We start from the raw sequence: 18310 nt of genomic DNA, 5'->3' as shown, positions 1-18310 counted from the left end.
TACAATTAAGGGAATGTGGGTTGCAACAATGTGAGAATCTAGTACCTGATGTTCACAACTTAATTTTTTTTTTTTTTTAAATTTCAAAAAGTATTTATTTTGTAGCCACAACACAGCCTTATGTTGTGGCACTTAATAATTCTATTATCTTACTCATTCCCACATTATTCCTGGAAGACAGGCCCATTTTACAGAATGGAGAGAGTAAAGAGTGGTTTTCCAGGATTATGTAGTTGGTGGAAGTGCATATAGCAAATTCTCATTTTATCACCTTTTTTTCAAGCAACCTTAGTCAAGTTACTGCCTTTCTCTCTAAGTCTTGGTTTTCATATCGCCATATGAAGATACAAAATTATCTTTAGCTCCAAAATAACATCAACTTAACTTCTGAGATCTCAGGGATCCCCTGAGCATGGCAACAATTAGAAAATAATAACAAATCTGATAAATATGAATCCAACTATACACATAATTATTTTGAACATCAAAACATTGTCAGAGGGATCAAAAATCAAGATCCAACTATATGTTGTCTACAAAAAAAATGCACATTATAAATAATGACACATACAGATTAAAAGTAAATGGATGGAGAAAAATATACACTAATGAATGAAAAGAAGGAGCAACTACATTAACTTCAGAAAGGGCAGAATTCAAAGTAAGGAAGTTATCAAAGATTAAAAGAGGAGAGAGGCTTTTGTTCCCAGGTTTTAGCACAAAAAAAAAAGAAAGAAAAGAAAAAAGAAAGAAAAGGAGAGACACCTTCACAGTAAAGTTTCTTTAAATTTAATGATAAAGGATTCAGTTCTCCAAAAGACACAATAATCCTTAATGTGTATGGGCCTAATAACAGAGCATCAAACTACTGGAAGCAAAAACTAATAGAACTGGTAGGACAAACAGATGAGTCCAAGAGTGTAGTTGAAGACTTCAACACACTTCTATCAGAAATGGACAGATCCAGCCAGCAGAAAGTCAGTAAGGACACACTTGAATGCAACAACACCATCAATCAACTGGACATAATTGACATCTAAAAACTACTTCACCAACAACAGCAGAATTTACGTTCCTCTCAAGCTCACCTGGAACATTTACCAAGAGAGACCACATTCTGGCCCATAAAAACGATATGACAAATTTAAAGTAATAGAATGTATATAATCTCTGCTTTTGGACCACAGTGGAATTAAATCAGAAATCAGTAACAAAAAGAAAACTGGAAAATTCCAAAATAGGTGGAAATTGAATTATGTACTTCTAAATAACAAATGGGTGAAAGAAGAAATCTCAAGGGAAATCAAAAAATATTTTGAACAAGATGAAAATAAAAATGCAACTTATCAAAACTTTTGGGACAGATTCCTATTCTTCCTTGTTAGTATTTCAAAAAGAAGAAAGACATTTTGAAAGAGAAAAGTAACTAATCAATGCCATTGATTAGTATGCATTCTGGGTTGAGGCTGGAAAGGCAGAGAGGAAGGAATTCTAAATGTCCAGGAAATCTGAATCTTTCAAATGACTGGGTCGGAGGGAACAACCTTAAGATAAAACAGCGGGAAAGGAATGCAGAGAGGAGGTGTAAAAGTTATTACAGAAATCAACACCAAAGTACTTAGACATGGAGAGTGAAGGGAGGGTCAGAGGTTTTATATAAATAATCATTCCTTTCCTTAATAAAGGGGGTTAAAGGAAAAGTAACACGTTTGGGACAATGCATGTGGACTTGAATTCTAGATGATAACAGGGTATCAAGGGAGTTGGAAATGAACGAAAAAGAAGAGAGTGAACAGTACATCTGTGGATCTCAATAACACAGGTGTCCACATCGATCACACAGAGTTACCTATTGAAATAAGATCAGAAGAAACTGCTCAGCAAAAGAGAAACACTTCATTCCAAGGACAAATTTTTGCTGAACAAAAATTTTAGGAATGTGTGGATGAATCTAAGTCTGAGAAGGAAATTTCAAGAGACATGAGAGGAATCAGGAGAATCCAGTCATGGAGGCAAAGACAGATGTGTGTTTCACAAAAAGGAAGTGTCCACAGGCTCAGGTGCTGCAGGGAGGGCTGGCACATCCTTTAGAATCACCATATCTGCACTTCCCACACAGTCATTGCTTGTTGCAGTCATACTTCAATGAACACTCACATAGCACATGAGCAAGGTCAGAACAAAACCAAATGTTTAGCTGAGTTCTCATCTTTTCTCATTACAAAATAATAAAATGTCTCTAAGACTGGCACAACGTATAATTTAGTTTGCTTTATTCTAATGAGATCATGTTGATGGCTCCATGTGTCACATCTTGAACACTTAAGTGACGCAGTGTGCAATTAGAGAAGTGACTCATACATGCAGACACACAAAATTGGTGGTTTTTCTCTTCAATTATCAGTTTATATTTACTGAGGAATTTAGCATGTGGCATATTTCTAGGATGGTGTAGATATGTTTAGTATACAACCAACATATGAAAAATGGAAGACCTTAACTTTCCACACATTTATAAAAAATAACATAACCACTGAGGACAACTCTAACCATGAGATTATAGCTTACTCATACACATAACAAAGTTGTTTTGGAATCATCTGGCCAGGGGAGAAATTTTATCATTCAGCTACAAATTGTCAAAACTCATTCACCCTCCTACCAAAATGTCATATTGATGGCTTAAGTCAGCAGGCAATAAAAAGGGTAAAACAAAAATAACCCATTCCTGAATCTTTTATTTGGTCTCTTGTATGTAACCACAGGGAGATTAACACAGATATATGTCTTTTGTATTAATCTTTCTGTATACATACACATATATATCAATATATATACATATATTACATATATCAACACTGAAGAAAAGTTACTTCTAATTAAATTTCCTTTTAGTTTTGTGTAGAGAAATATTTTCTTTCTTATGTCAGAAATTGTTCTAATTTAACTTGCTTAGTTCCTCTATGATGGGTTTAGGTTTCTATTTGGTATCATAATTTTTAGATTACTTACTAACTCAGCTACTGGCTATAACACATGTGAGAGTAAGACAGCATTGAGGAATCTCTTTGTTCTCTATGTTCTAATAGTATACACCTTGTACATTGTAAATGATAAAACTTTATTGAAAAAGTAAGCTATTTTACTATTAAAACAAAAAGCATTATTTTTTGTATTTTCCAGAAAAAGGCAACAACTGACATGTGCTTACATGGCTTGGTGGATAACTCTGGATTTCTCTAAAAGGTATTCAGAAATCTGTGCTCCCACTACAGCACCAGAAGAAGTAAATTTCATTTCTAAGTATTTTCCAAATCGGCTGGAATTGTCATTTATAATAGTACAGGCATTGCCAAAGGCTTCCACCAGATTGTTCACTTGTAAAATCTTCTCTTGCAGGGTCCTGTTATTAGCCTGGAGAGAACATCAAAATATTTAAAAAATGTAAAATAAGTAATTATGTATATAATAAATGACTCTTCTTTGACAAGCAAATTGTGGAAACAAACATTATGAGCATATTCTTGGCATATTGCCAGATGTTACAACCTGATCTATTTTTCCTCATCCATATATAATTCCTACTTGGTTTTCTTGTAAGGCTGAAGAGATACTCCACACTTTTCTATTCAAATAAAATTCTGTTCAGTGCCTGATTTGCCAACACAATTCACAAGCAGTCTACACCACACTGAAGGACACCTCAAGTTCTGTTGTTTCTCAAACTGAGCCCCCATCCAAATGTTTCTCAAAGTCAGACCCAGCTTCCTCAGCTGCTAACCCTGGAGCTAAGGGAGTGAAGATAATCTGTAAATTCATAAGTAGGAGATAGAATAATTGTGAAAACTGAGAATAGCTGGAAAACATAGATGATGGAGCAGAACCCCAGACAAAGCCAGAGGGCCTTCTTGGCTGTCCCTCTATCTTCTCCTGCCCTGTCTTATACCCTCTCCTCAAACAATGTTATGTTGTGTTTATTTTCTGTACTACTTTCCTTGAAATTCCACCAAGTAAAAGTATCTTTGGGTTAACAACCAAGCCCTTTTAGAAACTATCCATTCTCCACCCAGAGATTTAAAGAGATATCAGTCATTGACATTTTGGTAGGTAGATTATTTTCACTATAATCCCTTGTTAAGGTCAGTTGTAATACTGTGTTAGGGCATGGAAATTTTGTAAGTTTTGTAAATAAGAGATAGAAGCAGTAGATATTTCTGGAGCATTGGTCACACTAGAAGTCTAAGGAGACATTCACAGGGCAGTTCTGAGTGCATGGAAGGACTTTATGTAGTTCCTCAAAGAGGTAATAAGCGTTGAGAGAAGAAAATCGCAAGAATTGGGCCAAATAGGGTTTATTTAGTTAGTTAGTTTTAGTTTATTAAGAAAAAAGAGACACCTGCATAGATGCAGCCAGACAGTCTTAGGGCAAGGCCTCAATGCTGTTTGTGTCCATGAAATGGTGAGAAAATAACTCTATTCACCTGTATTTTATTTTTTTTTTCCATTTTTTAAAGATTTATTTATTTATTTATTTATTTATTTATTTATTTATTTATTTATTTATTTATTTATACAAGCACTCGGTACAGTCAGAAGCGCGGGAGGGTGAGAGAATTCACCAGAGCCAGAGCAGGAAACAGAACAGGCAGACTGATGAACTACACAAGGTCTGCGCGCCATGTGGGACCCTTGCTGGTGGCCAGGGATCGAACTGGTGCTGCAGAGGCTGCGGGCAGCTTCGCAGCCCAGCGCTCAACCATTGCGTCACCTGGGAGGCCCCATTCACCTGTATTTTAAAAAGTAGTGCAGTACTAAGTGAAGTCTGAAAGAGTACCTATCAGAAAGGTAAATTTTATGGACCTTCAATTTTTGTATTTGGTAAATCTTTATCAAGGAGATAAGTAAAAGACAGGATAAGAACCAATAAGGGTAGGATTCTAATATATATCACTATCCCGAATTAATATTAAATCCACTTTGAGATCTAGAGCAAGATAAAGAGATTAGACAAGTCTTCGGACAGCTGCAAGACAACAGCAGGTACAAGTTAGTCCATTATTGATGAGACTCTCTCTCAGTCCCCAATCAAGAAAAAATAGCAAACCCTCTTAGAAAGGCCCAGGAGTAAATCAATTCTGGTGTTCAACTCTTTATGTCAGGATAGTAAGCTGTGCCTCACTAGCCCTCTTTCTCCAAAGTTGCGTCTTATTTCACTATACTTAAAATCTTCTAGAATGAGGCTTCTCCTACAAGTAAGGAGAGGGGAAGTTAATGGGCAAGGGGGATGGACTTGAGACAGCAGCCCCAGGCAGCACTATCTTTCACTGCTCAAATGGCTCTGCCAGCAGGATCCTTCTTGAATGATGACAGGTCTGATTGGTAAGCTCATATTAACCCACTGAGCAACATTTATTTTTTGATTTTAACAAAAGCATGGAATTCTTCTGACCCCTTATTTTGAAAATGAATTAGACTCAATTAAGCAGTAGTTTTGACATGAGGAATCCTTCCCCTTTCATAGAGAGGTTATGCCGGCTATGTCTCTTGATTCATTTATGTCTGATTTTTATATATTAACATGATTTTAACCAGCCACCCACAAAAGGAGAGAAAGTAGAGAAAGTATTCAGTGAATGCATATTAGGGCTAAAAAGAGTGGAAATCACATTTATATAGCTTTGCCTACTAAGAGCGAACAAAGTTAGAATATCTTCAAAACAGAACCTGTTTTCTTTATATTATTTGTTATACTTTAAACTCCCAAAAATAACAAGTGTGTTTCATAATTTCTGCACATTATTTAGCATGGAATTTAGTGAATATTAATCAGCCAGATAAAATTCTGACAGAGAACAAATATTTCTGTTAGGACAGAGAAAAATAAATTATACCTTTCCAAGGACTGTCAGCTGTTGAACTAAAAGATGAGCACTTTCCGTTTTTCCAGCCCCACTTTCTCCAGAAATAACGATGCACTGCACAGGAGAAAAGGAACCATAAGAAGACTACATCCTCACAGAATTCAGCTGACACTCAAGAAACTAAGAGGGGAATTTTTAAGAATAGGACTCTCCTTACCTGGTCTGAAGTATCTGTTACCATAGACTGATAGCCGAAGTCAGCCATTGCAAAGATGTGAGGCGGATTGGCACTTCTCTTTGCTCCAATATATAATTTGGAATGCTAAATGTTAAAAAGAACACATTTTGTAGGGCTTTTGTTTAGAGTTCTAACTTTTAAACCAAAACATAAATACAGTTACATACCACCAAAACATCACACACGTGTTACACTCATATACCAGGCACATGTGCACGTACAAATCATCCACAGTTATGTAAAACAAAGATCTGACCTGAAATATCCCAGAAATATGATATGCCATATTATGCTATAATATCACTATGGCAGTGGTATTTAAAAGATGACTTTTTGAAGTGCATAGCACTTCAAAAGCAGAACTTAAGATATCAAAATACTATTATTTCTTGAAATAACAAGACCTTTTATAAATAAAGGAAATCAGGTATCATTCTGTTGACTGAGTCCCTTTTACATCATTTAACACTCTTTCATTTGATTTATCCTAAATCACATAGTTATTTGATAATAGAATTTGCAATTAAAGCCCAAATCTTCTGAAACTTAGGTCAAGAATCATAAATTCACCATTGTTGGGCCTCCCCGGTGGCACAGCGGTTGAGTCCCGGGTTGCAAAGCAGCCTGCAGACTCTGCAGTGCAGGTTCGATCCCCAGCTGCTCCCTGGCCACTGGAGGAGGGTCCCACATGGCGCGCAGACCTCTCCTGCCGCCCGCTGCTCCCCTTAGCAGTGTACTTCAGTCCTTCTGCCTGCTCTGCTCCCTGCTCTGGCTCTGGTGAATTCTCTCACCCTCCCGCGCTTCTGACTGTACCCAGTGCTTCTATAAATAAATAAATAAATCTTTAAAAAAAATAAAAAAATAAAATGTGGATGCTAACAATAGCATCTATCTCCCCCCCAAAAAAATTCACCATTGTTTTCGTAAACTTTAAATTGGTAGAGGGTGACAGCTATAATTTTTTACACATTAAACAGAACTATCAGGCAGTGTATTAAATAATTTCTAGAGTACAAAACTGCTCAAACAAAATGGTCCAATTAAAAATGAAAAATAGCCTAGTTTAATTTCAGAATGCCCTTCTATATTTAAACCATTAGGAGTTGAACAATGGATAAATTAATACTTATATTCATAAAAAACACAGTGTCAATATGTGAGGAGGAATTTTTAATAACAAGTTTTAAAGCCATTAAGTATCTATTACTTATACAATGTACTTACACTTTGACTCTCCCACACTTAGTTTAGAGATAGAAATTTAGTATACACTTTTTTAGGCACCTATTTATTGATATGATACATAGTGTAGTCCAGTTACTAAAAACTGGAAACAATAGTCATTCTGCACATACTTTTATAAAGAAGTCCACAGACTTGCTTTTAGATGAATTTGTCTTTCATTTTTTCCTATCTCAATGTTATAATCATAATTATTTAACTGTTCAAAATATTGAGCAAAATTTCTCTGGCATTCACCCATTTAAATTAATTTAAATATCTGAGAAGTGTAATTATTTATGCAAAGCAAGAACATCCAGGTCACACTACATACCTCTGGGGAATAAAGGCCCAGACTTTGAAAAGGGTTAAGAGCAATGAGTATATCTCCCACATACATATAAATCTGGTCTCTGGCATAACACTTCTCAAGTTGTTCTGAGACTGTGTTCTATAACAAAATAGAAAGAACTTCTTCTCTTAAAAATGATTCATGGTCAATTACAATTTTAAAAGTAAACAATAATTAAATAAAACATTTGGCCTCGACCAAGCACAGAAAGAGATATATTGACAGTAATAAAGAATACATTGATCAGCAGCTAATTTTCCACGTTCAGAACCAAGTGATGTCACAATTACTTGTATTTACCAAAGGACATATTAGATATTACATGAATATTATGTACATATAACACTTTCAAGGAAATAAGAAAATGCAGCAAAGGAAGAGAAAGAACTCTAGAAAAGAGTAGGGAAGATACAGTGAACATGATTTTAATCTAAATCAAGTTATTCAAAGTGACTTTGCAGAATATCTTAGCCTTTTACTTAGACATTTGACTTATGAGGCAGAGTGAAAAGTTCTAGAAAGTAACTTTCATAGGTGATAAATCATATAAGTACGAAGAATCAAATTTAACAGTATCAGAAATCATCATTTATAGTATATGACACAGAGCAAAAGATCAAAAAGAAAATAAAGCATAAAAAATAGAAACAAACCAACCAACCCAGGGTTTTAATATATATCAAATAGGTCAGTAATATGATTAGCGGAAGCCTTCCTTATTTTTACCACAACTCCAGGAATTCACCTCACTGGAAAATTTGATAGGTAAAAAGATTCACAAAGGTTTTGATAATATCTGACTTGCACACCTTATTCGTTAACAAGATGTTTGATATTCTCAAGACAAATTATTTTGAGGAAGTACTTGAATTGTTTATGCAACACTGACTTTACCAAATGACTACTTCTGCTCAGAAAATGCCCCTTGATTTGTTACATATATGAGCAAAATTCTCAGGCGAGTATCGAAAGCATTAATAAAAAAAACTTGATTTTTTTAAATGTAGACACATTGTTCGGTTTCTCTATCTATTGAGAGACCACTCTTATAGGTAAATGCAGCTGTTTATTCTAGTGATCTGATTATCTAGAATAAAAGGGAATGTGGAGAGAGGAGGTTGAGGTTGGAATTTATTGGCCTGGATTTATACCTTCAGGAGAGAAGTTTGATGGGATACGGAGTTTTAAGTAGAATTCAATGTCCTAAAAGAGTAGTTCTGTGAAAGCGGGGATTCTGTGATCCCATGATTGGGCCACAGACTGTGGTAGCAGATAGATAAAAAAAGAATGACACCATGCTGGAGAAATCTGGAAATCAAAGTTACATGCATTAAAACTGAAGAATGGAGAGGTACTCAGATGATAAAAAGACAAAAACAAGCAAGACTGGAGACTTACCGATGCTATTCAAAAAACTTCCTGCTCATATTACTTCTAAAAAAAATTTAGAATGCTAAAATTTAATTAAACTGAGTTTCTTACCTCATCCAAAACTTCTAGGGTTGCTAAATCATCTACATCCTTCAGATCAGAAATCAGAGATCTGCGGAAATTACCTTTCTTGGTATGAATGCGTTCATGTCTGTGGTGCAACACAAAAAGAAAGACCCTTCTGATTTGATTTGCTGAATTCAACAATAACAAATTAGCAGAAAGTAGTTTATTTCATTTTTTTCTTCTTCTTTGGAAAAATGCAACATATCACAAACTTCATGAATGATAAAGAGTCCATTATTTCTATCACCATTTATTCTATCTATCTATCTATCTATCTATCTATCTATCTATCTATCTATCTATCTATCTATCTATCTATCTAATTTGCTCTAAATTTCTATGTGGATGTAGTTTACTACAGAATAGTGAGTCTAAAAGATTTGATTTTGTTTCACTGCCAATTTTGTCTATGGTGAAGTTAGGCTATTGGTTCAAGGAATGACAACTTTAAAAATCACTATTCTGCAAAATTTAACAGGAATACAGAATAACCTATATTTCAGATTTTCTAGAGGTTAAATGTACATAGAAAATTGATTTCAGGTACTAGGAAATTTATTTTCAAATAAAACATTTCAACAACTTTCAATAACAGCAATAGCTCCTTGATTTAACTTGAAGGCTGGAGAAGTTGCTGACATAAACACAAGGTTTATTTCAGTTTTTGTGGACATGAAATTACTATCCACTTTATTTTGAGAACTGTTTTCAGTTTTTATTTTTGGACACACTTTTAAGCATCTGAATTTCTCTGTTGGTAAAGGGAATGGAACAAATAGATACGAAGATTAATAAGAATCACACCACCACTCACTCTGTACATTTTAACGGTTTCACATTGTTCAGAGAATTAAGTCACTGTTGACTTAATTCCCACCTCTCTCTATAGCCAGTCCCTCCTTTCCTGCACTAGGTTCCACAAGGACATCACTCTTGTGGTTCTTCTCTCTCCCATATCACTCATGCCCCCTCTCAGTTGTTAAAACACCCACCTCAAACAAATAAACAAAAACCCTATAACTATAAGAAAGAAAAAATCAAAATCAACAAACAACTATAAACCAGAAACACACTATGGGAGGGCGGCAGTGAAAGGAGGGATTGGGGTCAAAATAAGGGGGGTGCAATTGTATGGGGAATATAAAAATAAAAAAAAATTTCCTTTGACTTTAGTTTCCTCCATCTACTATTCCATCTCCTTGTTTTATAGTAAAAAATCCTTTAAAATATTTTCTGCACTTAATGTTATAAAATTTCTCTCCACCCATTAAGAAAACCCATTTTAATCAGGCTGTCTGCTCTATACACTTAAACAGCTTTTGTTAGGCATTAATAGCCTCTGCATTGCTAAATTCAAAGGTCAATTCTAACTCTCATTTTACTTAATCTATTAGCATTATTGACAAATTCCTTGAATACATTTATCTTTATTTCTTGCACACCTCTTTTATTTTTTTAAATTTATTTATTTATTTTCTTACATTGTTGTTAATTTTTGAACAGTATTTGATTTCTCCCCTCAGGTATAGTCCCAGTAGTTCTCCCACCACCACAGCACCTGAGATCCATCACTACTACCCCTTGAGCTCTCCCCTCCCTAGTTTTGACCCTTCTCTCACTCCCTTCCCTGCTGTTTGCCTCAGATCTGTGTCAGCTTGCAAGTTTTGTCTTTTTCTTGGCTCTTTGTTTGGTTTCTTTATATAAGGAATGCAAACTGGAAAAGAAGTAAAACTATCATTATTTGCAGCTAATAAGACAATATACCGAGAGAACCCTAAAAAAATCCATGGAAAACTAATTAAAACAGTAAACCACTTCAATAAAGTAGCAGATTATAAAATCGATACACAAAAATCAGTATCCTTCCTATATGCAAACAGTCAGTTTGAAGAGGAAGAAATTAAGAAAACCATCCCATTCACAGTTTGACAAAAAAAAAATTTAAATACGTAGGAATAAATCCTACAAAGTAAGTGAAAGACCTATGCATGGAAAATTACAAACCATTAATTTGTTATACTTTGTTTGGGTCTTTACATTGGGACATAAGCTCCATGAGAACAAGGTAGCTGCTCTTGACCAATAGTCCCAGACCCAAAGACCAAATTCTTATAAATGGTAAGTGTTCAAAATGTATTTGTTGGATAAAGGGGTGAATATTTTGCCTTTCTAAACTTCACCTACTGTGGGGCCAAATAAATTTTATTGTTTTACTCCGGTTATAAATGAAAATACCCAAAGTATGTATGTGTGTATACGCACATACACACATATACATATATGGTATATATGCTTCAAGATAATTTTCCACTTCTAACATTTGCTTTTTGCCATCTACTAGAGTTAGTTTCTATTCTTGTTATTTTGCTAAATATTTATATCCTGCAAAACAAAGTCAGAATCTTTCTCTATCATTTTTTTTCTCTTGTGAAAAATGCAGCTTGTTAACCAGATTATATTTTTTATTTGATCTGTAATACTAGAGAGACACAGTTTCAGACTATAAATATTTTCCTTCTGCGTCGTCAAAGGTCACACATACCCTTAGGGGTGGTTATTATAGCTCCACTTGTATTTCAGTTGTATACACTGAAAAAAAGAAACAACTACTGCTGCTCTGTGCTAAAATGTTATTCTCACTGTTCAGTGCCACTATCATAACCCAACAGCTTTACTTGCTTTTACTTCGGTTAAACACAGTCTTGTAAATATCAAGCTCTATAGTTTAAGACCATGATGGTGTGGGGGGAGTATAACAAGCCTTTGTTAACATAAATTCAATTTTCAGTTTCCTTATCTATCTTTAAAATCCAGGAACAAAGTTACCACTGGTATCAAAAGGAGTACAGGTTCCCACTGGTATACCCTGGAAGACCAGTTCTTGTCTCTGCAGTTTTACTCTTGTGGTCAGGGCCTCCCTGGTGGTGCAGAGGTTAAAGTCTCAGCACTATCAAGCTATTGCCAGCCACTGCAGCATGAGTTCAATCCCTAGCCAGGGTGGTAGCCCACATGGCCCAGCAGACATCTCCTGTCTCACCCACTGCTCCCCTCAGCAGTGTATTTCAGTAGTTCTGCTCCCCACTCTGTCTCTGGTGAATCCTCTCACTCCCCCACACCTCTGGCCTACACCCCAGTTCCTGTATGCATTAAAAAAAATGGTGGTAGTCACCCTTAGCTTAGAGATGAGTAAGACAGCAGAGAAGAGACACAGTTTTGGTAAGTAGAATTCTGCATGTAGAGTATGTAGAGCTACCGGTGCCACTGTGAGAATCTGGAGGCCAAACATCACTACAGAATATTCTGGTTGAGAACATGCTGTGGAATATCACACCATTTGCTTTTGTAAGGAATGATGGCACAAAGAGTTACTGGAAAGTTTCTTACTAACTTTATTACACTTCTTTTTATCCCAAGCATAATAATAATGTACATTCTTTATAAAAAAATATGAAAAATGCTAAAAAGGTATAAGAAAAATATCACCTGCATCACCAATGGATAATACTATTAATATTTTCATATCACTTTTTATTCTTTTCTATATGCATTTATTTTTAAATCAAGTTGACAGAATTTTATCTCTCTGTCAACTTATTCCCTTGGCTTCCTCTCTGGTTAGGATGGATAAACTGTCCTTGCTTTGGGCAACTTTCAGGCTGAGTCTTCCACACAGGCCCTTGTTCTCCCAGGACTCACCGCTGCTGCAGTCCCCTCAGCTGCATCCTCTGCCTTTGGCTGGTCCCCTCAGCATACAGATGTGCTCCAGTATCCCCATCTTTAAAACTCTCTTCCATGCTCTATTCCTTCTAGCTGGTGTCCTATTTCTCCTTTAACAGCTGAGCTTGAAGGAGCAGTTCATTTCCCTACCTCTTCTGGCACAGCTCACCTTCCCTCTCAGCCTCCCCAGCTACCCTCCCTGCTGAGTTCCATATTGTCAAGGTCATTCAGGAATTTTGTGTGGTCAAATTCAGCATTACTTTTTCTTGATTTTTCAGCCTTAGTTGGCTGTTCTTTCACTCCTGAAATCCTTGGTTCACATGGCTGCAGCAGACCCTATCCCCTCTTCATCCAGAGAGGGTTGTGCTTCCTCAGCCTCCTGTTCTGGCTCCTCTCCCTCCACAGGTTCCTAAGTGCTCCCTCCTCCAGGAGGTCTGTCCTCAGCCCCCTTTACTGCTCTGCCTAAACACTCACACTAGTGTCCTCATCCAGGGCCATGGCTTTAACTGCCTCTATAAGCAAATGACTCAAAACCCATCTCTAACACACACTTCCTCCAAGTCCAGCCTTTGACATCAACTGCCTACTTGATTACGTTCATGTTTTATTGGCATATTAAATTTAACCTGCCCCACCAAAATTCACGACCATGCTCCATCCTGTTGGAATAAATACAGGGAATTAACTTTTAGCCATGGGTAGGGAACAATATCCACATTTCAGGTTTGGGTTACTTAGTTCAAGCTTACCTATATATCCACACTTTTTTTGAGGGGAATCTGTAGTACATTCAAGACTATAAAAATCAACCATAAAATAATAGCATTCTATTTCAGTTTTCATTCCCAAAATGGGACTGCCATAGTTAGGTATTTTATTTCCCTCTCTTTTTGATAAAACATTGGGCATTTTGATTTCAGATTTTCATGTAAAAAAAAAAAAAACTCCAGCTGTATTTATATAAATGTATAAAAATCTACTTCAGAGTGAATCATAATCTTCTGAAACCAAAAATTCCGTTAAATGCAGCACTTTTTTTTTTTTTTTTTTTTTTGCAGAGATTACAAAACTAAAAGGGGAAGCAAACAAGATTAGGGCAGCTGAACAGTCAGAGAGCTTTACTTTTGAATTCCCCTCAAAGGCTTCACATTCTGCTTTAAATCTTGACTACTGCCCTTAGAAAATATTTCTCTTCCCTTCCCTGGCAAAGAAGATGGTTGCAATATCCATAGTTTAGGTTTGGGTTGCTCAGTTAAAACTGCTTAACTAATTTAAAAGAGAAATTTTTTTTCAATTACTCTCAATAGGCTTATTACTAAGGCCTTTGATAGGAGGACAAAAATGTATTTAGAGAGTGAAAAATAGGAAGGTGCCCAGGGAAAATGGTTGCTCTGCCCTCCATGCAACCTAAGAACCTTGTACTTTGTCGGCAAAAAATTAGTTATGCTTCCACAGTTAATGTAATCTATGTAAATGTGTCTTTTCTTATGGCAATTACAGTACAATATGGATGTGGTCAAAATTTAGGCCATCACTAATATAAAAGAATAGAAACAGACAATATGGTAATACTTCTTTTATAATATATGCCAAGGCCTTGATAACCCCTTAATTTTTTTTCCTCTCTAGAATAATTTTCAAAGACTAATACACTTAAGAAGAAGGCCAAAAGATCTACATATAGAATTTTTTTTGAGGAAACTTGGTTGTTTTTAGAAAAATGTTATATGTTGCTCTATTTAAGTATATATATTTGCTGGAGTCAGAGCATTTCACCCCATCAAATAGGATCATCTTTAGGAGTCTCTTTAAATAAAATAATTATAAAATTATAAAGAAAACACAGATATTTTTAAAAATAATTAGGGATGGGAGTTTAATATAGCTAAAAATGGGCAATGCATTCATTAAAATTATTAATGATTTTTAAGGATCCCCGTTTTAAATTTGTTTCCATTCTACACTCTTAATTTAAAAAAATTGTGGTGGACACAAGAGCAAAGATTTCTCTACCCTTGAATATACTACTGGGTAATGCAAACTCCAAATGCAGTATTTCAAAAGAATGGATTAAAATTTAAGTTTTAATGCCCACTCAGCACAAATCATAGCCACCTCAATAGTCCAACACAGACTCTTCATAGCATCAGTTTTGCAAATGCTAATTCCTCCTACTAACTAGTGAGGGATACAGAAGCTAGGAAAAGTGCTGGGATCAAAATCATGGCTTTGGAGCTATGGCCCAGGGCTGGCCAATTAACTCTCTACTGAGTTGGCAGAATTCAATTTCTTTGGGCTTTAGTTTTCTCATCTCTAAAATAAGGGACTGGAAGAAGAGTTCCTTGTCAGCAATAACAGCCTATGATTTTATGACTATTTCTTTGGAGGGAAAAAAAGGCAGCATGATACAGACAAGAACTGAAGTAGATGTCAGGACAAATGGGTTTTTCTAAATGAGGTGACCTTGCAGAAGTTTTGTTTTGTTTTTCCCTCTGTCTCAGGTTCCTCTAGCTATGTGAGTCAATACAGATAGCATTTATGTAACAGAGCCATCTCCATAAAAATTGGAGGTACCATGTTTCCTGCCCCCACTTAATGAAGGGTGGAGCTGAATAGACAGGTGAAGGCAGGTGGGCTGAGAGAGCGAGACATGTGGAGAAGGGCCCTTGCTTTTCAGCTTTGGACCTGTACTAGGGATTTGAGGGACATGGAAAGAGACATGGAAGGAGGAGAGATATGTAGAGATACTTGAAAGAGATACAATTGTGACAGATGTGGAGGGAGGCTGACAGTGGCAGCCATTTAATTATCTTGATTTATACTTTGATTTTACTCTTTTTGCCTGGCTCCAATCACCCCCTTCTTGTGGTTCCCCAACAGAAGGTGCTTTAGACATGTGGTAAGCTTTTGGGCCTCTGGTCCCGCTTTGGGCCAACTCTGTTGGGCTGGCATTTACCCACGAGGGGATGGGTAACTTTGGGTGTTTTGTTGGAAAACTATTATTCTTTTTTCTTCTCTCTCTGCTCACTAATTCTTATTAAAGTTCTTTTACACTAAAAATACGCTTTGTGTAGTCACAAAGCATGCAATTTAGAGCATGCAAGTTTGGGGTCCCAGGATGCCCCTCGGTTATGTACTATCACTGCCAGAATGTAGTGTTTTGAAGCATCAGTGTAACTTACTCCTAGGAATTATTTAACTTGTTAGTACATTTAGCAACTGCCTCTTCCTATTTATTTGAATTCCTTTATTTATTGCTATTTAGAAGCAGAGATACTCATAATGATTTTCTCTAGGGGGTGCTTATTCAATCCTATTCCTTGTAAGGTTCTTGGGACCATATGTAGAAGCTATTTAACTCTCACTTGGGACCTATTCTGGAAGGGGAAATAGTATAGACAAGCATAAGGAAATGCCTCAGGTAAGGAAGAATAGTATCATCTCTTTTCTCAATTTCTTGGTCCTAGATGGGTCGTTACTACATTTCCCCGGCTTCGCCCGCTTCTGTCTGAGTTCTTGAACTTGGACAGACACTGCGACCAGCTCATGCCTTGATAATACCTTTTCTAATCAAGCATCCACATGGGCTAATCCTTTACCCCTTATTTTGACCAAGGTAAAATGATAATTTTCCAATTCTAAAATTTATTTAGAATACAGGCATGAATATACATACATATCAATTAAAACATCCCACAAAAACTTAACAAATAAGTTAGTTTAAAGGTAGGAAGAAATACTGGGAGCAAAAATAAGGCATCTAAAATTATTCCTGTTGTTCTGTCTTGGTGTATCCACAGTTCACCTTTAAGAACTAATGAAGGAATGGTCCATGGTAGGACACAAGTAACTTAGGGATATTCCCTAGTGGGGCTAATCAAGGACATAAATTAAACCTCTTAGTCCCATTTTTAATACTCTCTATGGTCTATTCTCTGCGTAATTCCCCAATCCTATTTCTGGGTTTATCCCTTACAACTTTGATTAAATGCTTGTCTTTTTGTGAACACACCTCATTGCTTTCATGATTTTGCTCAGGCTGTTATTTGCAGCAATAATATTCATATTGTGGTAACCCTATTTTCACATGATTAAGTCCTTCTTAGCACTTACAGTGCAGATTTAGAAGCTGCCTCCCAAATAAACCCTTCTGTCCCTGCTAGTGGAAATACCCTCTACCTCTGTTGAACTCTCACAGGACATCCCTGGTATTCCTTTTACGGGACTGAAGCTTCCTGTTTTGCATAATGGTTATACACGGTTCGCTTTTATCCCTTTGATGAAAAAGCCTCCAGAGTACAGACTGTGTAGCTACTGCAGAAGCCAGATTCCTGCAGATACCCTGACCGAGAGCATTACACAAGAACACGGATGTTGTCTCAATCTGTGATTTCTATGACAGCAAGGATTATAGTACAATTGATACTTGCTGAGTGAATGCATAAGAATACTAGTCTTGTTACGGGCAAGTATCAGTAGGATAGAGGGATACCTAAAGATACTCATTAGATTTTTGGTTGGAAGAATGTGGTGGCACCACTTAAAAGGAAAGGAACAAAGCACTAATTTGGGGTGGGATGTAATTTCAATTTTAAACAGGTTGAGTTTGAAGTGTCTTTGAAATATTCAAGTGGACATGGGTGGGGATCTAGGGATAGTTTTTATCACAAGAGCAGCCAGGATAGCATTCTAGAAGTCCCATGTATAAAGGAAAGGAGTGAAATTTCCAAAGGGTTATTATAGAAAAATTATCTTTCCCAGAAAATAGAGAGTAAAATGGAGTCATGCATTGTATTGCACTGAAAGAACTCTATGATTACTTCCTATTGATAATTTTTTGCTTTCTCCTTTCATTTTTTTGTACAATCAAAACCCCATTCAAGTGAATTTACATTACATAAAGTCCCACACCTAAATAAAGACTTGACAGCTTGAGCCAGGCATTTTTAGCCCCGAATGACTGGACAACTTTAACTTGTTTTTTATGTGCTAGTCCTTTGAGCTTTGTCTCAAGGATATATGCTTGTATACTGGTTTGAAAATCATATACTTGAGGACAAATGGGGTGGCCACAACAGCACCACAAATACAGTGGGTATTTTTGAGCTAAGAAGTAACTATGTTTGAGTTACTAAATTCTTACAAATATTCCTTTTTGCTTCTATAAAATTATATGCAAAACATAATTTATATATACCAAAGTGGTTACCACTACTAGCATAGCAAGGGAATCAAGTGAAATATTATTTTGCTTTGTATATAAAATAAAAGCAATTATAAATAACCTCTTAATAACTACCACAAAAAGAAATTTTCATTTGGAATTTGTTTTTCAAGTAGATAGTGGGCTAGGTTTCCTTTCCTTTATTTACAGGAAATGCAAATGGTAGCTTAAATAATAATTCTGGGTAAATAGCTAAGATA

General features: G+C 36.0%; 1 protein-coding gene across 4 annotated transcripts in view; it reads right to left on the bottom strand.

Annotated features, from left to right (window-relative positions):
* MYO3A (myosin IIIA) overlaps positions 1–18310 on the bottom strand; it is a 135386-nt gene that overhangs the window by 69271 nt on the left and 47805 nt on the right. For all 4 annotated transcript variants that reach the window (XM_054695178.1, XM_054695176.1, XM_037510732.2 and 1 more), the window contains 5 exons: positions 9155–9254; positions 7655–7771; positions 6079–6183; positions 5892–5975; positions 3212–3414 (listed from right to left, as the gene is read on the bottom strand). In XM_054695178.1, coding sequence (XP_054551153.1) covers positions 3212–3414; positions 5892–5975; positions 6079–6183; positions 7655–7771; positions 9155–9254 — 609 coding nt within the window. The remainder of the gene's footprint in view (positions 1–3211; positions 3415–5891; positions 5976–6078; positions 6184–7654; positions 7772–9154; positions 9255–18310) is intronic.

Source organism: Talpa occidentalis, unplaced genomic scaffold, assembly GCF_014898055.3.
Source record: "Talpa occidentalis isolate TD23 unplaced genomic scaffold, MPIMG_talOcc4v2.1 talOcc4.14, whole genome shotgun sequence".
Lineage (NCBI taxonomy): Eukaryota > Metazoa > Chordata > Mammalia > Eulipotyphla > Talpidae > Talpa > Talpa occidentalis.
This window is presented reverse-complemented; position numbering and strand designations above follow the sequence as displayed.